The sequence below is a fragment of the Pholcus phalangioides genome, unplaced genomic scaffold, assembly GCF_987345545.1.
Source record: "Pholcus phalangioides strain wild (caught in Gottingen) unplaced genomic scaffold, Ppha-v1.0 ptg000007l_1, whole genome shotgun sequence".
NCBI lineage: Eukaryota > Metazoa > Arthropoda > Arachnida > Araneae > Pholcidae > Pholcus > Pholcus phalangioides.
Genome location: NW_028301600.1, coordinates 19,554,869 through 19,580,316, shown reverse-complemented (window position 1 = coordinate 19,580,316; position 25,448 = coordinate 19,554,869). Strand labels below are relative to the sequence as shown.

General features: G+C 37.3%; 1 protein-coding gene across 2 annotated transcripts in view; it reads right to left on the bottom strand.

The window, feature by feature from the left end:
• Positions 1–25,448, bottom strand: part of LOC149085030 (focal adhesion kinase 1-like) — a 174,747-nt gene that overhangs the window by 129,971 nt on the left and 19,328 nt on the right. Inside the window, exon 1 of one of the 2 annotated variants that reach the window (XM_089232791.1) lies at positions 21,950–22,221. The exons of the other annotated variant lie outside the window; for it this stretch is intronic. Within the exon in view, the coding sequence (XP_089088917.1) occupies positions 21,950–22,110 (161 nt within the window). The 5' untranslated portion in view covers positions 22,111–22,221. Of the gene's footprint in view, positions 1–21,949; positions 22,222–25,448 lie in introns of those variants that run through there. 2 annotated transcript variants of the gene reach the window in all.

Below are 25,448 nucleotides of genomic sequence, written 5' to 3'. Positions count from 1 at the left end.
CGTCAGCAAAATTTCTTCATCAGCTCTGCCCCTCTGAAACCTAACGCATATTGGTGGGATCAGAGACGTACACGGGGTGGGGGCATAGGGGGGCTCTCTCGTGCCCCCTTCCCACGATCAAAGATTTATTTTTTTAATGCATAAAAAATATTTTTTTAAAAATTGAAATTTCGGAAGACAATACCTTTATATGTTATAATCATAATCCATTTCTGTTAATTTCAATGTTATTTGAAGGCTATGAACTCAAAATTTATCTTCAATAAATTCATTGCGACCCACCCTCTTAGCCGTAAAATGATAAATCGCATAAAGTTCCTTGGCCCGCGGACCAAATATGGCCCTGGGGGTTACTTGATGCGGCCTGCCCTCTTCTCAAACCTAATTTTGTAAAAATAAACTAAGCGGCACATTTACAGATCGCTTAAGTGTCCCGTGGTACAATCCCAGAACATTTAAGCGGCCCGTAGCATATTTTCAGATCACTTAAATGACCCGAGACACAGTTCCAGAACACTTAAGCGATCCGTGACACATTTAGAGATCCCTTGAGTGACATGTGACGTAGTTTTAGAGCACTTAACTGGCCCCCAGTGTGGTTCTATGTCACTCAAATTACCCGCGGCACATTCTCAGATTATTTAAGTGATGCGTGGCACAGTTCCAGAACACTTAAGCGGCCCGGACACATTTCCAGATCACTTGGATCCGCGAAACATTGAGATCACTAAAGTGTTTTTGTAGGGCACTTATTAATAGGGGAATGTTACTTCAATTGCCCACAAACTATTGAAAGGTTTTTCTCGTTTTTCGCACACCGAGTAAGATGCCATTAAAAAATTTCATATTTTCATAAAAGGTGGTTGATGACGTAAGCATTATCCAAACACCCCCACCCCTTGTCATCAAATCGGAAACCCCCCCATCGACGATGACGTAATACTTGAACGGCCCCTTATGAAAACTGGTGCATCTTGAAAAAACTTTTCAGAGCGCACATCACAGCGATAAATTTCAAGGCAATTTAACATTGCTAAAATTACCTATTGGCTATAAATCCTGTGCCTTGCCAGAAACAAATTTCGCATCACAAAGCCCACTGTCTAAGAATTCCAAAACAGTGGCCTGCAATTTGAAAATGCTGCTAAACTTGCCAGGAGATTTCCCACAGAAGTTTTTGAAAAACCTTGTTCTACCGACAGTAGTTCTCAAACTTTTCAGGCCATAGAGCACTAATATTCACCTAGCCCCTTACGTAAACCTGAATGCACTAAAGATCCCTTTTTTTCCGCAGAGCACAGTTGGGGAATCACAGTTCCAATCCACGGTATCAAAAAAAATGTATGTAAAAAAATTGATTGTGGGCAAAAAATATTGTCGAGTATGTATAGTCGAATCCTGATTTAACGCCACCGTCCGTTTCGATGAATTTTGGCGCTATAATAAATTTGACGTTATACTAATATGTATATACAGTCGAATCCCGTTATAACGAACTCCAAGGGACTGAAAAAATCACTTCGTTATAACGAAATTTCGTTATAAGGGGAATACTGATTTTTTACGAATTTTAACATTCGTTAAAAAAAATTTCGTTGCAGCGGTATTTGATTTTCAGGAAAAGTTTACTTATTCACATTCTAGATAATAGAAAGTATGAAATTAAATTTTAAAAGTAATTCAAGCCAACTCAAATCAGGCATTGAATTTTTTTTTTATGGATTAGTTTCACTTGACATATTTAAAGCAAATAATCAGTAATTTTTTTCTTTTTGCACTAGTATTGTGGAAGACGAAGAAACAACAAATTCCACGAAAGTATACACGTACTCAAACGCAAGCAATGCTTGAAACAAATACTAGAAATATTTCACATCCAAAAAGCACATGCAAACTCCGAAGTTTTTTTTCGTATGAATGGGCTGGTAACTGACACATTTCGGGAATGAATGTCCTGAATCTATGTGTGTTTCTGGAAAACGTCTTGAATGAATGTCCTGTAAAGGACAGCTACATCCACATCTTGAAAATTTAAATTTGAAAGTCTAGTCTTTTTTCTATGGGATCCTATAACTGCTGTTTGAATTTGAAATTTAAACTTGGTCAGATTTTTGGAAAATGTTGAAAGAGTAGATGGAGATATGCCGTCTTTTACTGCCACATTGTTTCATTTACTCCAGCATCAACTTCAGAAATGATCTCCAGTTTTTCTTTAATCGAAAACTTTTCTTCCGAGGCCATTCATTTTAAAACAGAAGAAATATGAAATATTCCTAATGTGCTTAACACAGATGCTATTTTTTCCACGAATCGTATTGGTTAAAATTTCTTCCCCACAAGCCATAGAAGAACTACTCTTCTTCCCCAATTCAGATAGTTAATTCTCTGAAACAGATTTTACGGGGTCATTTTTTTCGAACGTTCTGTACTCTTTTGTTGATTTTCAGAAACTTGTTTTTGAAATTATAACGGATTTTTCATTTCGTAATATCGGAATTCGCAATACATTGTTCCTATGTAAATTTATTTGAAGATTAGAAAAGTTTTCGTTACAATGAGATGTTCGCTATAACGGTATTCGTTGAAACGGGATTCAAATGTATAACACAGCTGAACTTGTTGTAACCCCTTTACGAAGGATTTGTTCATTGAAAATTTCTGGCACTATGTGGGGTTCGACATAGGCGGATATAGGCTCCTCGAATGGCGTGGGGGGGGGGGCGGCTAATCACCGAGAGCATGCATAGCATAGTGAAAGGGGGGGGGGGCGATCGCCCTCCTCTGTATCTTCCTATGGGTTCGACCATATGTATTTGGAACCACCGTACGAATGTAAATATACGTACATTTGTTTCTCTCATTTGTTCTTTTCTTATGACCATATAAGCTATCTTACTTTTCAAAAGACACTCGTATAATACAGATGAACTTATAAAAATCTTAAAACTCTCAATGTACAAGACTGGAATTAATTATAAATTTCAAAATAAACGCTTTAACTGCACAAAAACTACATTTTTGTTTTGTATTCTTTTCGTATAGATTTCATTTTTGCTATTTAAGGGGAAAAATAGTTTAAAACATATTGAGAACGTACTATCTTAAGGCGAGTTGCAGTACATAACTTTTCAAAAAGTCCCTTTTTGGCAATTTTATATTTTTCGAGACTTTCAATATCGGGTCAATCGCTCACAGACGAAGGGAGCAGTTTGAGGGTTCACAATGATACAAGGCAAATAAATGACTTGCTAAAAATGCCAGCTTCCTTCGCTTTGTCATAGTTCATCACGGTTCCACATAATAGTCTAGAAAAGAACTACACCGAAGCACTGAGTAGGCACTCATCAATATCTCCAGCTCACCGCGACACACACTTTGAGAACTACAAACATGGTGTTCGAAATTGGGATCAGTACATGCTATGCGGCAGAAAACATACATACCCGTTTGTCCAGATCAAACCCCCTCCCATATAGTGAAACCGGGCCCATGGGCTGGTGTCTGGCGAGGCCCTAGGCAACACCTTCTATAGCAGAAAGCCTCCGCGAAGCTCGTGACGTCACTGAGGTCATCCATTTCACCTTGTCATTGGATATACTGCAAAAAAAAGGTGAAGATTTCGCATACGTCGACCTGCTATATCCAATGACTACAGGTGAAATGGGCGACTTCAGTGATGTCAAAGCTTCGCGCGGGGGCTTTCTGCTATAGAAAAAGTGTTGCCTCATTCTAAGATTTTTCACACACACGAGCCTCTACAGTACATTATAGTATTGGAAATAAAAATAATAATGGGATTCATTACGGGCTACAGCAATGCCAATATACCATACAGGTACAATATGCTATAATAGAGAGAAAATTAAATTCAATTGCCATCTAAGGACTCCCTCTTGAAATCTTAGGCCATTATTTATTTTCCAGTTTTCATTCTTAAAAAGGAAACGAAACGTGAAAGTAAACGGCCGAGAGAACAAGCCTTTATGGCGTTCGGTTGTTAATCACACCGATCAAAATGCTTAGCACAGCACCTGGCTACAAATGACCCCGAGTCAAGGTGGACCACTTTTGGGCTGACAGCTCTTTCCGGCAACAGCTGAAAAGAATGATAAAAAGTAACAGAGGAAAGTCCTTTGTCTATGAAAAACGAAGAATAAAGCTATCATTCACCAATCCATCATCTGGTTCGAGATCATCAAACCGGATGATGGATAAATCAGATATATATATATATATATTCATAAAATCGCATATATATATATTCATAAAATCGCACATATATATATATATATTCATAAAATAGCACATATGGTAGATAGGCTAAAAGTGAGGACAACCAATAAGGACAGAGAAGCAGCATAAAATAAAGCATTTTATTGTGTTTCACAAATTTTCCACATGACGTTGTGGAGGACTAATCAGGCTGAGATCTCAGCCGAAAAAACGGTGTGACGAATGAAACGAACATTAATGCTCTGGTGCACGGCAAAGTCCTTTTTACTTTTTCCTTGCCTAGCTCCGGGGATTTTCGTGCTACAGGTGCCATTCCAACGCTATTTAGTGTTTTTCAGTATGGAGATCGCATTCCAATACAAAAAACTTGGTGTTGCCATTTGATATTTTCGAAATTTTCTCACTGTAACCGTAACTGTTAGAGTGACACTGTTGTTTTCCATATCATTCTTGAGCGCATACTTCAAAATACCTTATGCCAAAATTTCATTCAGTTTCTGTGAATGGTATGATAGTTAGGGGCCCATATGTCGGGATAGTTTTTTTATAATCACCCTGTATTTAATTGAAAACAGCTTCTAAATATTGTGTGTAGTTAAAAACATATAAAACTCTCATGGCATTTTTAGCTGCTAATAAAGAGTCTCATCATTGATATTACACCTCTTACACGATATAATAACCCTCTATATGTGCGGTCAAGTATACATTTGAATACACACAGTCAAAACACCCATTGTAGCCTGATTTCTTTTCGCAATTTTTTTTCGGTATTTTAGAGAGCACATCTTTCAGCGTCATTTCAATACAAAACCCGGCTACATAATTGCAATACTTTTTTTTTTATCTAGAAAGACTAGTCGAGACTTATTGAGTTACTGTCGATGTCATTTTTTGATAACTGCTGAAATTTTACATGTTCAGAGATTTATAAAATCGCACCAAATTCAGTTTATATATATAAAATTGATTTTGTGTGTGTGTGTTCTCTATACAAATCTACAATTTTAGATCTATTCGTGGCTACACACAAATTTTGCATATATACCAACTGGGACCCGACTTGAACGATAGGCTACTTTAAAAGTTCGTCAGAACAGGGCAAATGCCCGAAATGGGCGAAAACAATGGGCGCAACAATGGTTTTTGGGCATCAACAATCACTTTCGGAATGTTTACTTTAGTTACCGTGGTTCCCTAACAATGCGTTTCAGACAATCGTATGCCTTTACAATGGTTTGTCACTTCTTTAATGCTGCCCGTATTATGTATAATAGTTAATTCCTTTGTAATGGTTTGTCATTTTTTGAATCCTCCCAGTAATTAAAGAAAACCCGGGCAGCGCTGGGTATTATAGCTAGTCTATATATATATATCTATATATATAAAATTGATTTTCTGTCTGTCTGTCTGTGTGTGTGTGTTCTCTATACAAACCTACAATTTTAGATCGATCGTCGACAAATTTTGCATATATACCAAATGGGACCAGGGGGTCTATTACGCTCATGTCGTTATGCCCGCGTTTCAAACGTGTTTGGGGTTTGCGGTGCATTGTGGGATAGATTTACGTCACCATCGCTAAAGGTTGATTTTTCTCACATCGTTACTAGCGATTTTCGCTATAGACATCGCTACGTGAAACGTTAACTAACGAGAACCGGAGACCACTCGTTATGTTCGCGTTACGGAAATAAACATGGCCGCTCGCGCGTACATTTTTCGATGGTGAGAGCAACGGAGACAAATTAGTTAGAATTGGAAATTATTCATTCATTATTAATTTATCAAGTTGTTCATTATAATGAATAATAATTCTCTGAATTACATTACTTAATTTAGTAACATGATTTAGAGACAGCATTATCGTTTAAAATGTTATCTGTACACATACTGATTGGAAAAAATTATTCATAGTGGTAAATCGTTATAAATTATTATACTCGGTACAAAGATAAATCACTCTACACAACGTTATTATTTTTTTTAATCTTGTATGGAAATGTCTTTATTCTAATCTTAAACTCATCTCAATATAAGAATATTATTTAACTGGTAAATCTCTCTATCGCGATGTTTTCAAGACATTTTGAAATTTGCTCAATATTTTTTTTACATCTCGTTCAAAATCGACGTCAATATATATTTAAACGTCTCCAGATTTTCCCCTTCTTAATTCGTTTAATAACATTGATATTTTGTAATATGAATTAAGTGTTGCTACTTTCTGTGCAGTACACAGAAGCGTAATGCAGTAAACACCATTACACACACACTATACTCTGTACACTATAAAAAATCAAAGTAAATTTTATTAATCAACAAATAAATTTTTTCTAATCCTTGAGTGCATTTTCTGATCGGAGTATAAAAAAGATGTCAACAACAGTGTAAATTTGGTGGTACTTCATTTTCATGTGTGAAACAAGAAAACCAATTTTCTAATTAATGATGTAAATAAAAGGTTACTTGTTCTTGATTTTGACTTAATATCAAGACGGTAGATAAATGTGTTAAAAACATGGTAAGATATATTTTTGATAGTCGTTTTGGAAATTCATAACATCATTGAACTTCAATAGAAAATCATTTTTTAAACGTAATAATTTAGAAAATTTCCCCGCGCCAGTATCATGTGCGTGCATAGCCTACCTTTTTCTCAAATATTTGATGAAAATAAAAAAAATCCGGATGAATTAAAAAAAATGCAGCTTAGAAAATTAGGGACAACCAACACACACTAACGCGTACAAATAAATAAAATAATAATAACGCACGTGCTGCAGCACTCGTTGATAGTGATGATGATTATCAGCAGCGGAGAAAATTATCCGATTGGTCCATCCCTTTCGGAGCTAACGCAACTCTCGGACCAGGGAGTTTTTCGTAAAATAGATAACGACATACCGCTGGTTGCTGAGAAAAATCAAGTTTTTGACGATGGTCGCTGAGATTTGCGTTATGAGGCTCGTTGAGAATTTGCGTTAAGGGCGTGACGTCACTAACGACCTCGCTGTATAACGACGTGAGCGTAATAGACCCCCAGACTTGAACGATAGGCTACTTTAAAATTTCGTCAGCCCAGGGCAAATGCCCCAAATGGGCAAAAAACTGTCCGGCAACAATGGTTTTTGGGCCTCAACAATCACTTTCCGAACGTTTACTTTGGTTACCGTGGTTCCCTAGCAATGCGTTTCAGACGTGTATATGCCTTTACAACGGTTTGGCACTTCTTTAATCCTGTTAGTATATGTATGATAGTTTATGCCTTTATAATGGTTTGCCACATTTTCAATATACTCTCAGTAATGAGGCTTTTTGAATAGACGTCATAATCATCATCAGCATCGCTTTGAGAGTCAGGAAAAGGGTGATCCTCATAGAAATCAGTGCTAAAATTGTCGATTTTACTGTAGAAATGCGGAAATTAGTGGGATTTTCCGCCCCATCAATAATTTTAAAAATTGTATTGAAGTCTCGATTTTTGAAATATTCAGTTCGCTTAGAGATATACGAAGCCCAGGAGATTAAATATGAAGTAATTAACCAAACCTATACTTTTGAGTTGGATATTCGAGCAATATCATTGATTTCATTTATATCTTCTCAAGTATGAAAATTAATGTCTCCATATTGTCTCTTTTGATATTTATTTGCATAAATTCATATGGGTTAGGATATTTTAAAATTAGTTATGAGCCCGTGAAAAGTGCATCGAAAAAATTCCACAGCTTTAACTAAGGATTTTTGGAAGCTGGAACAGACAGATGGATAACTTGAAGTTCAGGGGGGGGGGATCGAAATACCTAGCGCCCCTTAAAAGAAGAAAAATATATATTCATTTCTACGTTTCTGTGTAAATCTAGATTTGTTTATTTCATGAATCGCGCAGGTCGCCATATTGGTTAACTTGGACACGGTTTGTATGTCCCTCAAGAAAAAGAGAGGGAGATATCACGTGACCCAAAAAAGCCTCATTGAAGAAAACCCGGGCAGCGCCGGGTATTATAGCTAGTATATATATAAAATTGATTTTCTGTGTGTGTGTTCTGTATACAAATCTATAATTTTAGACCGATCATCGCCAAATTTTGCACATATACCAAACCTAACCCGGATTGAACGATAAGCTACTTCAAAAGTTTGTCAGAGCTGGGCGAATGCTCGAAATGGGCAAAAAAATTGTCGGGCAACAATGGTTTTTAGGACTAAACAATCGCTTTCGGAATGTTTACTTTGGTCACCGTGGTTCCCTAGCAATGCATTTCAGACATGTACATGCCTTTATAATGGTTTGACACTTTTTCAATCCTCCCAGTAATTTAAGTTAACCCGGGCAGCGCCGGATATTATAGCTAGTTGGAAATAAAATTCAAGGTAACAACTGTTCAACTTTGCTAAGCAAGGTTTTATCAGTTTTTAGATAACAGTAAAATAGCCGCTGTGGTGGTCGAGTGGTCATAGTGACGGACTCACATCGCGAGGATACGGGTTCAAACCCCAGTGTCGCCGCAGTGGTGGTCGGTTGAAGGTGGTTTTCTGCGTTCCCAACTTCGAGGCGCGAATGCGAGTCGATCTCTCAGTTAAAAAGTCTCGCCGCTGAGAGCAACAGGCCTACAGCGGTATAATTATTCATTCTTTACACTTCATTCACTATGAGTTCAGAAAAAATCTCAGTTTTAAAAAATTGATTGCAGATGGCAGCAATACACATAACAAGCATTACACATAAACTTCACGGAAGGTTCACTACACGCACACACATTCCAACATGTACCAATTCGTTAGAAGTTCCGCAAAGGAATATGGACGAGGTGCATGTCTGGTTTAGTAGTAGTAAAATGAAGAAAAACTGTATATTTTACTTTCAAGTGGCCATTGTGTGTAAATAATAAAAAAAATACTCTCTCATTAATCAAATTGCTATGTTGATGTATTGTTTCAATTAAGAATATGCTAAAAGCATCCTTTTAATTTTATACTTGCAAAAAAAAATAATTTTCAATACTTTTTTGGGAATGAACCATAGAAAAGGTTAACACTTCCTATGCGAGTGATTTTCAACTGAAATGGTAAAACTGTTTCGTTCAGGCACAAAACTTGCGAGATATTGCAACCCTGACGAAGACAGAATTATTCCATGCAATTGAACACAGCCTCACATTTCGTTGTTGCGTTTTCCCCTCTCTCATCAGCAGATAGGTTTTCTAGCACGTCAAAAATATATGCATGCGCTTATGTATAGTATATGCCGTACACTGTACTTTACTGTATATACAATGTCCCCTGTAAGTGCTAGCATGGCCTTTATCTCATCAATCGTCCATCGTAGAGGTATGATTCCAATTTAAAAAATGCTCAACAGGCGTTCAAAAATTACCCTGTACCAGTTTTGAGAGTGAAAATGCCGTGACAAAATAAAAAAATCTTAATTTTTATACGGTCCTCTAACGCCCAGTTAGAAAGTTGTTGCCCTGTCTTTCCTGATTCCAACAAAAAAAAACCCCCCACACATTCACAGATATTCGAATGCGAAAAACAGGAAATTTGAGAAAGAACAGTGTTAAATGCAGAAGTTTTTAGCAAAATACTTGAAAGAACATGGGATTTTTTTTGTTGGTATCAGGAGAGACAGGGCAACAACTTTCCAATTGGAAGTTAGAGCACATGGGGACCGTAAAAAAATTTAGAATTTTTTGTTACACACTGCATTTTCACTCTCAAAACCGGTACAGGGTAATTTTCGAACGCCTGTTGAGCAGGACACCCTGTATAGCGAAGTGCACAGAAATGGTACTCGGTACAAAAACAAACACTATCTGACGCAGTCATCAAACAAGCTTGGAAGAAGGTTCCACAACAACTTACTAATGGCTTAGCAGTGACGTCATGGTGGAGGAAGGGGGAATTATGGGGAGAGCAATGCTTCCCCTAATACAGTATATGCGTATGATGACAGAATCATCGTGACTTCCCCTCCCCCACCTTCAAGTCTATCTCCGTTTATGAATGGTATCCCGAGTGATTAGGGATTATCTATATATACACTGCTGGCCACCGTAAATGCAACACCCTGAAGGAAGCATGCAAATAATATGAAATTTACAACATGCATTAGCGGAGGTGAGATATGCAAATGATTAGAATTTCAGCGCAGACGCACATCACGCGCGCCTGTGGCGCCACTTCAAAGCGCTATTTAAGGCTTGGAGATTTCGACGATTTGAAGTACGGCAATTGTGTTTTTCTTGTGGTTTTTTCAAAAAAACGATCAATTATGCTCGTAGAAAACAGCGATCATCTTTTGATCAAGTATCCGAGTTCGACAGAGGAAGGATAGTGGCCTACCGAGATTGTGGATTATCTTTCAGGGAAATCGGTAGTCGTGTTGGACGAAACCAAACAACTGTAATGCGGATATGTGATCGTTGGATGCAGGAGGGTACGACGGACCGACGTGTTCGATCGCATCCACCTCAGTGCACCACTTCACGTGATGACAGGCGTATTGTGCGTATGGCAGTGACGGATCGCTCAGCCACATCACGAACCATAGCACAGCACATTCAGTCTGTACCGCATCATCCAGTGTCTGCGCGTACCATTCGACGCCGTTTACAGCAGAGTGGTCTGTCCGCAAGACGTCCATTGCTTCGTCTACCCTTGACGCAGAACCACAGACGTCTCCGCCGCCAATGGTGCGATGAAAGAAGGATATGGACGGCACAATGGAATGAAATTGTCTTTACTGACGAGTCACGCTTCTGTCTGCAACACCACGATGGTCGGATTCGAGTCTGGAGACACCGTGGAGAGAGGATGCTGAACAGCTGCGTTATGCACCGCCACACTGGTCCTGCACCGGGTATTATGGTATGGGGCGGTATTGGATATCACTCTCGCACTCCTCTAGTACGCATTGCCGGTACTTTAAAAAGCCAGCGCTACATCTCCGAGGTGTTGGAGCCAGTTGTCCTTCCTTACCTTCAGGGCTTGCCCACAGCCATATTTCAACAGGATAATGCGCGACCACACGTGGCACGCATTGTCCAAAGGTTCTTCGTCAATCGCCAGATTGAATTGCTTCCCTGGCCAGCTCGCTCTCCGGATCTTTCGCCGATAGAAAACATGTGGTCCATGGTTGCTCAACGATTGACCCAGATTACATCCCCAGCTGCCGCACCAGATCAACTTTGGCAACGCGTGGAAGCTGCTTGGTCTGCTGTACCCCAAGAACACATCCAAAGTCTCTTTGAATCAATGCCGAGGCGTGTGGCAGCGGTGATCTCCAACAATGGCGGCTACTCTGGCTACTGATTTTGGCAGGAACCACACTTCACAGAAGTCTATAAATTTAATCATTTGATGCTTGGTCAACATGTTATCTACAAAATAAATATTGTTGCGATATCTCTTGTCTTTCTTGGTGTTGCAATTTGGGTGGCCAGCAGTGTATATATGTCCTTTTTTGACTGACTGATTCATCATCGAGCCGAAACCACTGGAGTTATGAATATGAAATTCGGTCAGTAGTTTTATTTTATGAAGACTCATAGCTCTCACTAAGGAAGGGTTTTTCGAAATTGGACCACTAAGGGGGTTCAAAGGTTATACAGAGAAATCATTGCCGAGCCGAAACCGTTGGAGCGATATTTATGAAATTTGGTCGGTAGTTTTACTTCATGACGTAAAGACTCACTAAGAAGGGTTTTTCAAAATTCGACCCCCCCCCCCAAAGGGGTCATAAGGGGGTGGGTTCAAAGGCTATATTAGGCAAAATCGCCGAGCCGAAACCACTGAAGCTATAAATATTAAATTTGGTCAGTAGTTGTATTTTACAATGCAAAGACTAACTAAGAATAGTCAGTAACTTTAGGGAGTGAATTTTGAGAAATTCCCTAAAGTTACTGATAAGAGTGAATTTTGAGAAATTCACTCCTTAAAGGAGTCTCAAGAAGAATTTTCGGATTACCAAATTCACGCGAGCGAAGCCGCGGGTAACAGCTAGTACTATATAGAAAAACAGTGTCTTTCATGATTAATATAATTTGGGATGAAATTAAGCGCGCTTCAGTTTGGACCATATCCATTTTGATAAAAACAATTTGTACTCAACAAATATATTGCACGAAAAAAAAATTAATTCGTTATAATTAAATTTATGGAACATGAAAGAAATATGATGCACATAAGAAAAAATATTATCACTTTTATTAATTACTCCCCACTCTAAAACGGATACTTTCCACCAAGTATCTGTTTTATGTTGGAATACTAAATCCAACTGAGTTTTTGCAATGATTAATTATAGTTATTACTGATTGTTAATTATTTAAGGCCCAATAAAAGCGAAATCGTTAATTAATTGTCAATTACGATTTCGCTATTGTTTGTCACGACGGCTCGCTGCTCACGCTGTCGCGATGTGGTGGCGGGTTCTTGCGTAAATCAATACAATGATAATTACTATAGTGAGAGCTGTGGCCGCTCCTTACCATCACGCTAGCTCCGTGCCGTCGTCTCGCAGCGTTCACAGTTGGGGCAAGACCCCCTAAATCCCTTCGACTAGTCCCATATTACACGTCTTAAAGAACACAAAAGAATTGATATTTAAAACATAATATTTAAGATCAGTCAATTATTAATGAATTATGATTATTTTTATCAAATTATAATATTAATATATATATATATATATAAAGTGCACTTATATATTTCCCATATAATATTTTGCGCATAAAGTTTTTCCAGAATACCACTTTTTTTTGGAGCAGTGTAGTACTCACCAAAATAATTTTTACTGAAAAATATTTAGTTCTGTTTGTAATTATCACTCAAAAATTTTCATACATTCACATCCACAAATTTTTCTACAAGATATTGCGGATTTTGTCTTGTCCTTGAACTTTTTTCTACCAACTTACAAGATTTGGTCGTGAACTCACTGGAACGGAAGTGAAATAATTTATCAGTAATTTATTATCATAAAGTAATTTTATGTAATTGGGAGAACTAATTAAAACTGGGCCTACAATTTAAAGTCGAGATGCGAGCACAAATATACTGAGTCCAGTTGTAGCGCTTTAGCGCGTACCACTCGGCTGCCAGGCGCAAAATATCAAGCCGGCTATCGAAGCAACACTTACTCATGTTATAGCTCTTCCCAAAGATTTTTACTACACAGTACACTATTCACGTTTAAATGTCAAATGCTAGTTAAATCAGTTGAGGATTCCGGAGAATCATACACACAGTTCATCTACTCATTTTATTTGATTCACTTGACTTTTTCATAAAACTTACGTCATTGAAAAAATTCCAAAATACTTGTTAACAATTCATAAATTTGATAATACGTGCAGTCTTTTGTTTTACGAATTTGTAGATCAAGATTAATGTATTTCAAAATACTGAGTTAGAATTGATTTTTCCAAAGAAATCGTTTTGCTGATGATCAGATATTTGAAAGAAAAAAATCAAATTCCTTCAATTAAGACAAAAATAGAAAAATTTGTTCGAAAATTAACAAGCGAAACATTCTACGCTCCAAGTACCAAGAATAGATAGACATGTTAAAAAGAAAAAAGTATGAAATATGTATCACAAGATGAGAATTTCCAAGCAAATATCGATCAATAACCTCGATATCACAAGGTATGTTTTATCATTTTCTGCGAACCTTATATTTTCCCCTACGCGGTGGCCCTGCGTCGATGACCAGAGTAAATGCTTTCTTCCGTCATTAAATAACACGCTGCTTCAGTGATCCACTAGATGACCGAAATAATCGAATTCATCCCTTGCTCGACTGAGTTTTCTTTGCATCCTTACAATCCACAAACCTTATCAATAGCAAAAAGTGAAGCCTTTGTACAAAAAACAAAGGATCAAAATAAGGCTTAAAATAGAAACATTTAAATTTAGTCATTTTAAAACAACTATCAAATATTATTTAGAGTAGCCTGATACTGCACAGAACTTGGATTGTTCTTTTGTAGAATTTCAACAAAAATTTTGTTAAGCAGGTTATTCAAGCCATGAAAAATTCTTAAACAATTTTTATAATCTCTGGCAGGGATATACTAAGCTAACCTATACTCCAAATTTGTTTTTAGCTGAACATACACGTTTTAAAAGGGTGTGACCACCTCTTCCACATCACTTGTAGATAATATACGCACAAGTTCGGTTCATACCTCGGTAGATAATGTAACGATATCGTTGTCTCAGAAGAAAGGCTTTCTTTTAATAAGATGAGTGGTATTCAGTAAGGCCAGGTTCACACTGGACCAACACTACAACGATGCGATCCACGATATCGACACAGATTGGTTGAAAAACCTGAAATTCAGATTTGTAACCAATCCGTGCCCATGTCAGGGTTGTATCGGTCCAAGCAGTGCTCAGTAACTAGGACTTGTCACCCCCCCCCCCTAATTTTAAAATTCGATAATTTTACAACGGTATTCTTTGTTCTCACCTAAAACTGCTGCCCCCCCCCCCCTAGTTCGAGCCCTGGGTCCAAGTGTGAACCCGGCCTAAGTGATGATCAAAATCCCCTTCTCACAGAACAACGAGCCAGGCATTCGAATCCCCATACTACCTTCAGGGAAAAAGTTTCTAACGGAAAAAAATCCCGCGGAATTATGCAATCTACACCGATATACAGGGTGGTCCAGAAGTCCTGACTTGATTTGAAAAAAATATTTAAAATAAGAACAACCCGTTTAAAGAACTTAAAAAAAGAGAAGGTTTCAACGTTTTTTATTTATTACAAAATTTCTATATGTGCACCTTCCATAAAAGTGGAGGATGTCAAGCCTACATAGCATTTCTTGCCATTTTATTTGTAACACGGATGTTAAAAAGGATGGAAGTAAAATGGATGGATGATTATTAAAATGATTCTCTCAAATGCTTCATGCCGTTTGTCTCTTATCCTTAACAGCTTTTTTTGTATTTTTTCAAAACAGGTTCAGACGTCTGGACCACCCAGAATTTAATGCACGTACAGATATGAAAAAATAAAAAGTCCATAAATTCAATTTAAAAGTTTAGTGGCAACAGCTCTCAACAGAAATAAAATTTGGAAAAAAAACTTTTTACTTCCATTTATTTTACTTAAATTCTTCTGTAACACCCGTTACAAATAACACGACAATGCTATAAAGGCTTGACATCCTCGCATCAATGAAGCTGTGTGCGTGCGCATGTAGAAATTTTTGTACTAAAAAAAACAACTTTGTAACCCTCTGTTTATTAAGTTCTTTAAACTATCTTTTTAACAGCTTATTTTGGATATTTTTTTTCAAAACAGGTCAGGACTTCTGGACTACCCTGTATAAAAATGCAGAACAGGCAAAGTTTAAGAGATCAAAGAAAGTTCAGAATAGTTAGTGTCGATACGAATGTAAAATTTGTCGCAGAACTGACGAAGCAGATGAACTGAAGCCTGTTGGGCAAATCCTCTTCTGGAGGGTCTAAAATCTGTATTAAGGAACTGAGCACTATAACATTGAAATATTGTAGACAATTCAGAAGTTTCATCGACGAAAATTAATTCTCTAAGAGTTAACACGATTTTGCGCTGCACTCTAGAATTGCGAAACAGTAATTCAATAAACAAGTACTGCAAAATTCACCGTATACGTTTCTGGCTGCTAATGCTACTACTAAGCCGTACATGAAACTCCTAAGAAACTTCGAACGAATTGGTACATGCGGGAAAGTTTTATATGTAGGTACGCTTGAGATGCGCTGCCATATATATGTACAATGCGTGGTAACAGCACGCGCTACATTTTAATGGCAAACCGTTGATGTTAGAGGCATACTTCCAATTAGAAAAAGTATCCAAATAACGTGTAGAACTTAGATATGTTATTCATGTTGCTAGAGGTCATGCAGTTAATAAAATAAAAATGTTAACTTTTTAGACGGACACCCTGTGCTTTTTGAGCAATTAAATAGTAGCTGTCCTGTCTCTCCTGATGCCTACAAAAAAATTCCACGAACATGAATGACATATTTCATTACAAGTTATTTGGATACTTTTATAATTGGAAGTATGCCTTCAGGATCAACGGTTCACCAGTAAAATGTCACGCGTGCTGTTACCTATACACCCTGTATACATAGGCGTACGCAGAATTTTCTCAAGGGGGGGGGGGTTACGTTTTTTCCTGCAAAATAACACTATAATCTCGGCTTGAGGGGGGGTTAGAACCTCCCTTGCGTACACCAATACCTGTATACATATATCGAATTGGAAGTGACAGACTCCTGAATATTTTATTATTGTAATTTCCACGTTGTGAGGCTGCCTGCTCTGTGTGGAAAGACCTTTTTAAAGCAGGCGTGAATCCCGAGGAGGCGATCGCCCCTCTCAAGAGCAAAATAATAACATAAAAATTGGCCTGTCCCGTAAAATACGGGATTCAAGAACAACTTATAGAATAAGTCGCCCCTCGCGACACTTCGCCCTGAATCCGCACCTGCCTTTTAAAGGTAGAAAATCAACTTTCATTGCTGATTTATGGGGTCGGCTTATACACGAGTATGTAAGGTAACTTCATGTTCAATTTAATAAGTCGTAATAAAAAATACATGTGTTACGTACGGTAAACGTGATAAATTCGGCTACTATGCATTATAACCGATTTATCAGATCTACTGTAACATTGTGTACCAAAAAATGAAAATTTAAACATTAATGTGTAATAAAATTGTAAAGATGATAGTTAAGCCCATTAAGAGGCAACGAATTCAACGCTTTCAGGAGTGACCAACAGCGACTTTACATCAAATAAAGCAAAAAAAAAAAAAAATCAAAATAATATTAAATTTAATAAACTCGGTTTTCATAATGGAAAAATCTTTTGAAGTAAAATAATTCCTTTTTATCTACGACGCAAAACAAGATACACCAAGAAAGATGTGACGCATGGAAACGCGTTTTCGAAGAAATACAGGAATCTAAAACGAGAGTAGTGAAACTGTTTCATCCGGTCTCTTAAAAACAATTGGCATGAAATTTCTTTGCTTTTTTGTTCTCTTTTCGAATCAATAGACCATACAGCGAGACACCGTCTGCTCTCATCTGGAAGGTTCACTGCCGTACAAAAACGATATCCGAGAATGAAAAGAAACTGCCGTAAAATGACTGTACCATGCTTGAAATTTTAACCTCAACAACAATTGTGTTTTCAACCCTCAACCATCTTAATTTTGATCTGTAAGACTCAAACACAACAATTAAGACATGAAGGATAACATCCGCCGCTTTTTGTACAAAATTTATTTAAAGCATATTATCGATGACACCCATCTTTTACAAGCGATCGAATTATTAGAAGTGCCGACAGGAAATAGGACTGTCCTGCGTTGCTCCCGCATATGCATATATATATACATACATACATACTTCACACGTGAAACTCCACGGTCCAAACATTGGGGGATATAACAAAACTAGACAAGCACAAATCTTCCTACAATGAATCAAGGGCGTACGTAGAGGGGTACTTTGCATTGTATATTCATGAATTATTGAGAGGCCTCAAGTACCTTGAACCCCCAGGTTCTAGCGCCTATTTTGATAACACTAGTACTGGTAGCATAAGGGTACAAACATAGTGCAGGAAGATTTTCCGATTCCGACAGTCTGCTCACTGAAAATAATGGGGTTAAAAACCTGAAATTCAGGCTTCTCCAGGTTTTTCAAGCAATTCGTAGAGCAGAAACTGTCAGAATCAGAAAATCTGTCTGCACTACAACGTAGTGGTGGGGCTGGTTATCGATTCTACAAGTCGACGCCGTTACGAATTGGTTAAAAAAAACCTGAATTTCAGGTTTTACATCTGAAACTGGTCAGAAACACTTCACTTTATCGCAATCGTGAAAGATGTTTTGATTAAATCTGAAATTGATCGGTTTGGTAGAAAATGTTTCTTTTTCATAATGTGCAAGTCCTTGACTTTTTCATTTTACCCCGAAGTGTTGCACGTGAACAGTATGGGGGAAAAATATCTTAAACTGGTATCAACATATGAGCCGTTGAGTGCAAGAGTGGTTTAAGTCGAAAAATGTGCTTTCGAGATGATTACTCCTTTATGAGAAGTTCTGTAAATTTTGAGAAAAATTGAAAGAAATACTATTTTTTTTCAGTCAACTCAATATTGAACACGTTAAGAAAATATTTTCTTCCTTTTTTTTTTTAACTTCACACACACACCTCCACAAATAACCAGTCTTTCAATGAATTTTGTACCTCGTATTAACAAGTGGAGAGGACATTTCTATATGCATGTGGCCATCTGGTGGGCTATGGCATTCACGAGCTATTAGTTGATTGCTGCCGCCGTCCATGATGATGATGTCAATTCATATATACATTTATACATTAGATCAGTCGACCCCCCCCCCCCCTCCGTATCTCCGCCCATGGCCAAAACTGCTGAAGCTATAAATATGAAATTTTGTCAGTTTTATTTCGTAAAGACTCACTAAGAAATCATTTTTCAAAATTCAACCCCTAGTGGGTCTAAGGGGATTTAAAGGCTATATGGAGAACAGCTGAAGCTATAAATATGAAATTTGGTCAGTATTATATTTTATAATCCATGGGATATTCACCACCCTTAGACGTGATTTCTGGAAATTCAACCTTCAAGAGGGTCACGAGGGGTTCAATATCGGGAAATCATCGGTGAGCAATTTTCAGAGTATCAAATACACACGAGCGAAACCGCGGGTAACAGCTAGTAAAATCATAAAGTAATAAGGCTACAATAGTTAGTTTTTTAAAGCGTTTCATTATATAAATTGATTTTTCAAATCAGCATCATAAAGAGGAAAAGTCTTCAATCATTCCTTCATTAGGGAAGGTCTGGGGGCTATTTCTGCGAATGGACTTTCTTCACTCTTGAGTCATCATCATAGTCAAGCGGTCTTAGTAAATGTCTCTCATCCATTTTTCTGGAAGTTTCTAGAGCAATAATGAAGGGGTAATGGACGGCGGGGTTTTTATAAAAAGCACTCCCATCATGTTTTTTTTTTTACTCCGATAACGTGCCTTGTTGCGGTGTACAATGGTCGTTGCTTGATTTGTGCAAAAGATTGTGCAGATCCTTTTGCAGATGGCAGTCGGTGTGTGTGAAACTGCTCTAGATCGTTCAGCGTATGTTTATAGTACATAACATGTGAGCTGTCCTTTATGAATTGCACCCAACTCATCTTGAGCTACTGCACTGGCGTACCTTCTTCACTCACTTTTTTTCTTATAACAGCCTTTTTCAATTGTGCTGTTGATTTAAAGTCTTGCTAGAATATTACTTGCACATGGAACCTATTCTTCGGGGAGGAGCGGATAGTTTTGCAAAAGCCCGGAGGCACGTAATGCACTCTATATTTCTGGCGGCAGTTTCAATGTATCCAAAGTCTGAATCGTTCCTCATAAAACTGTGGCCTGATACAAAATATTTTTTAAGATCAGTTACCGTAATAGTATTATTTGGGTCCATGACAATCTTCATCCATGTTAGAGCTAATTTGAAATTATAATTTTGCCCCATGCAACTGTCACTGAACGCTACTAGGAGTTTTTTTGCTGCTGCGTCTAGTTCAAGGTGCTCTATGAGACAAGAAGCTATTTCTTGGGACCCCATTGAAGTAATTGTCTCATCCCACGCGTACATCAAAGCCTTATCCGAGACCAACTCGAGCCTCATTCATTCCTCCCCTTGTGATTACCAAGCGGAGACTTACACCACTTTCGCACAAAACGTTTTCGCTATTTCATTTTCAACTAATAAAATTTTGCTGCGATATGGCGATATAACCAGTTGAACTAGAGTCAAACCACTTGTGCACAAAACAGATTGAAGGTAAAGCTACCCGCATATGGCGTTAGTCAGGATTGCACGAAAAATGTGACTTGCACCAGTCTTGCACTCAACGGCTCATATACTTGTTAGTAAGAAGTTTCCGAAGAAGAAAGACTACGAACAAATGCCGGATTGGCAAGAATGCCACATGCTTCGAAATATAACTTTGCCCGCCCCCCTCATGCCAGAAACATGAACGAGCAAATTTCAAGAACTTGGAAAACTACATTTGAATGTTTACTCTACCCATGGCTACTCTATGGAAGTTGTTTTCCTAAAATTGTTTGCAAAATATGGTTTAATAGGGGATACGCATTCGCGTTTCTTGGCCAAACTTAGATAGCAAAATAAGTGTTCCAATGAGCTGATAAACCAAAAAGTGAAAATTTGCACATTCATGTCTCTGGCGGAAGGACTTCAAAACACGTTAACTCCACTTCACTTCTTCCAGAAATTATGCAATCACTAACAATAAAATGTACATAAGGTTACGGTACACTAAGTTATTTTGCGTTTATTTATTTCTGTTATTGGGTAATTCGTTTTCTAGATGAGCATCGGTGAATGAAATTAAGATAATTGCTTACTCTTTCTCGTTCTCAATTTTTCTAGAAAAGAGATAAAATGAGAATGATATTTAAGGCTTTCGCGTCCTAGATAAAGCCCCGCGTTTCTACTTGGTAAATTGATTTTTTAGTAAAGTTAGATCGAGAAATTTAAAAGAAAAAAAGGTCGATTCCGAGTACAGGCCAGTCAGCCTCCCATTACACGAAGTATGTAGCCTATGTATTTTGAGGTTTTGAAAAATGCTTTGCGGTATGAACTTACGTCTATAGTGGTTATACATTTAAAGACATGAATAGTTCACTTTGAAATACTTTTCTAAAAAAAAGTAATATTTTTATCTTGAACGTCTAATTTTATCAATTTTTCAGATAAAGTACCTCAAAAGTACAAAATTATTAAATAACATGACGATCTTCACATATTCCCAAGGGACCAGCATGATCCGTCCAGGGAATTTGTAAGTGTTACTAGACATCCATGCCCGAACCGGAATTCGAACCCAGACCTGCACAGTGAGAAGCAAGTTCCCTATTAACTCGACTGCCAGGCGGAAAATAAAGATAATTTACCTTGTTAATTTAGCTTTCACGAAACCGAGACGCTTATTGGTTGTTTTTCAAGTTTTGTAAAAGAACTTTTTTAAAACTTCTATAGTGTAACGCCGGCCCAAGGCCGGTATTACACTATAAAAGTATTCTAAAAGTCCGCGTTTGTAAAACTTGAAAAATTCAACCAACCCGATTATCGGTTACATTTGCTCGAATGTAACCTATGAGCTTCATTGGCTGGATTTTTCAAGTTTTATAAAAGGGATTTTATCCAACTTTTATAGTGTAATACCGGCCTTAGAGGTATTTCGAATTATAAAAGTCGGAAACAAATTTCAACAGCTCATACAATACCCGAGGTCACTATTAATTTTTCCTAATCTTTTATGAATTCCATCAGCAATAAAACCAGGCCCGTAATTGGGCTGGGCAAACCGGGGCACTCCCCCAGCGCCCTGAGCCGAATTGGGCCCCACAAAAAAAAAAAAAATACACGCCTATTTTGCATAATAACCCTTTGAAGGGGGGAGGGGCCTTCAAGAAAAAGTCTGCCTCGACAAGGCACGCTACGGTCCTTAATAAAACCTACACACTTTCGAACAATTCCGGTAAATTCTTCACCATGAGACACGAAATTAACATTCCGATGAAATATTTATCTCATTTAAATACAAGTAAATTCACCTATAAATTATAAAAATATATATTTCCATTTACCTCTTTGAAGCGTTAAAGTACATGCTACTGGGACTATTCCAATAACAAACTTCAGAAGCTTCTGGCCCGGTAGCGGCGTAGTAGCTGATGTACGCCTCTTCGGTTGAGGAGTGCGTGGATACTTCTAAATAACAGCACACATAAGTTTGACACAGTTTCATTGCTTGCACACTCTTGACGTTAATGAAATCGGCAAAAGATGCCGTAACATGCCAACGCGGAGGAGGCCCACCATGAAGTTTCAGTTTCTCCGCTGCTAATGTTGTCCAGCAGGCAAGTAAAGCATGGAAAAAGCGTCTCGCCAGGTCTGTCTGTCGCCTAGCAACTGCTCCTTTCTTTCTCTTTCCGCGCTTGGGCCTTGAATAGCGTGCGAAGAGAAAGGAAAAACTTATTTCAGGTTGCGCCGCAAACAAGGCGATGGCCGCGCTCCCATGCAAAGCTTCACACAGCCAATTCTACCACAGACAAAAAAAAAAAAAAATCTCCGTGAAGATTACAGAATATTAAAAAATCTGATACGCCACTGAAAAACGTATCCATACAGTGCAAGTCGGAGATCCCGTAACAACCTTCAACCAGTTATCCGGACATCGAATTATTCGGAATGATCTATCAAATTAAAAGATAAACCCTTTAAATCAGTATCCTCAACCTTTCTGAAAACAAGGATGGAAAAAATGCTTGAAACAATTTGACGGACCACTTGTGTCTAGTATTGCAGGACATTCCTGCAATTTTCGTTGTTCCGATTTTATTCATACATTTGTCCCGTTTTTTCAAAGATACTCATTTGGATTTGCTACAAGAACGGAGGCTGATTTTCACTATAAGATCTCGATTATCGTACGTTTACATGTAGATATGAGTGTAGGTAAGCAATACAATATAAAAAAACTCAGTTTTTCAAATAAATTTTATTTTTAACTTCTTTGCTGCAGAAGCACACATAATGCGTACCATTTTTCAATGGTTTTTAATGATTTTCAATGATTCTTTTTTCAAGTCAACACTTGGGGCAACCTACATAAGGGTACCTAACTATAATTAAATAAATATTTTTTTCTGTTTTAGAGGCTGTTTTGACATACAATAAACACAAATCAATCGAAAAAAATTCTCAAAATTCTCAAAACCTGAGCCAAAACTGACCACAGTGACTTAATTTCATTAACGGCCAGTTTTGGCTCAGGTTTGGAGAGAGTAATACCTACGCAGAAGTTCCTCGTTGCATTTTTTAACTGATAAAAAAAATATTTACATTCCAAACGTTATAATTGCAATTGTATTCGCACATCACACTTTCTACAGTTTTCAATACCTTCGCTACATTAGAAACCCATTTTCCGCATACAGATTTTTTTTACGCATTGAAAATCTATTCAATTAATATTATCATTATTATTAATATTTATTGAGCAGTAGAATTAAGAAATAAAAGAAGACGAGAATCGACTGGTACGCAGATGTCATGACTTGTCCGTTAACGAAATCTGTTTTGAACAACAATTCAAGTTCCTAAATATATTATTCAAAATATGCCACCATTTCCTAAATATATTGTACAAAAAGCCATAAAAAAACAATTAGAACTTTGAGAAAACATTCTGCAGAAGATATTTGCTTTTAAGAAGATATACCGAATGGTGTGCGAAGATTCAAACGGCAACATTAATTATGAAATAATTAAAACGAAATACCTTCACAAATGAGTTCACGCCTTTATTTTTATTTTATAACATATTCAGCAAAAATAAAGCGACTGAGGATTGGTGATTCTCTCAGGAGATTCTTCCGCGATCAATGTATCACCGTGGGGAAGGGATTTTCCGCTACTGGTCCCGCGGACCGTTAGTTTTCTTTTCGGTGGTCCGATTGTTTAATCAGTGGTCTCGGACCAGCGGACCATCGATGATTTCGAACGTTGTTTTTTATAAAAGTTATTGCATTGCGGGACCTGACATCGCTGTCTTTTTCCTGGTGCAGTAGCGCTTATTGTTTTTGTTTTTAGTAGAATTATGATTCCTGAACAAATAAGGGTCTCCAAGTTTTTAGCTAATTTCAACGATAAGAAAATTACTTTTCCCAGTTTTTTTTCTCTACAAATCGACCAAGAATTTTCTTGGGGCCACGTCGAATGTTGTGGAAAACGCACACTGGCAAATGAATGTGCATGGAATGCTTTCGAGCCACCTAGTCTAGTCAGCACTATGCTTCGTTTCGTTGTGAAACTCGACGGTTCCCTTTCCGTAGCATATATTGTACCTATTATTGAAAAAGAGAGAGAGAGAGAGAACCCTTAAATCCACTTGAAGGAAGCCCAAACGACTATTTTTTTGGTTTTCAATTTTCCGACATCACGGGCAAAATGTCGTAAAATTTTCATGAAGCTCAATGGCCAACAAGTCATATACTGTGGTATCTCAATTCACTCAGTGGAATCTTAACGATCTTAACGGGTAAGCCCAAAGGGGTCCAGGACACCAGAGTCAAACAGGGAGCTTATGATTATTGGACAATTTGATTTATTCTGATATTTTTCATTAATCCTGAAATTATTTTCCTTTTGAATAGGAATTTTCATTAATCCTGAAATTATTTTCCTTTTGAATATGAATTTTCATTAATCCTGAAATTATTTTCCTTTTGAATAGGAATTTTCATTAATCCTGAAATTATTTTTCCTTTGAATAGGAATTTTTATTAATCGAATAATTTTTCATCAAATTAGCGAATGTTATAATATAAGAATAATTTTTTTCAATTCTGAAAAATTATTTACCAAATATGAATTTTAGAAAATCCCGATTACTCCTATTAAAAAAATCCAATTGCTCCACATCGAGAACCTCAACTTTAAATAAATTACAAGTGAAAATATCACTTAACTTTCATGGTCATTCCATACATGAGAGCTTATTGACTGGGACCTACAAACAGATTTCGATATACTTCTGAAATTCAAACTCAGATCAATCTAATAGAAGGTATGGTGCCCTAACTACAGTACGCAAGGCGGCTTATCTACTTTCTATGAATATTATCAATTGGTGCTACATATTATGAGTTGTAAGTACATGATAAGCGAGCTTGGATTTGTATTGCAAAGGCCAAACTATGAATCGTAGATGCACAAACTTTTTGATTTGCGGGCTAAAATTCAACCAAATATATTTTTACGGACATTATATGAGCTTTGCGGACCATATAGATTGGGAAAAAACAGACGAAATCGATTAAAACAAGTTTTAAATGATATAAACGTTTCTGCATAATTATTGATTCGTTTTATTGACGTCTAACTTTACGTATATCATATCGTATTTGAAAAAAAAAAGGAATATTTTTAAAATTGCTTGTGCGGCTGGATAGAATTTTTTAACGGACCAAATTATTTTTGACATACTCGCAAGGCCAAACAAAAATGGAAAGCATTAACGGACAAGGGTCGCAGCTCAGAACACACAAGCTAGACATGATTTCCATTTGGGACATTTCTTAA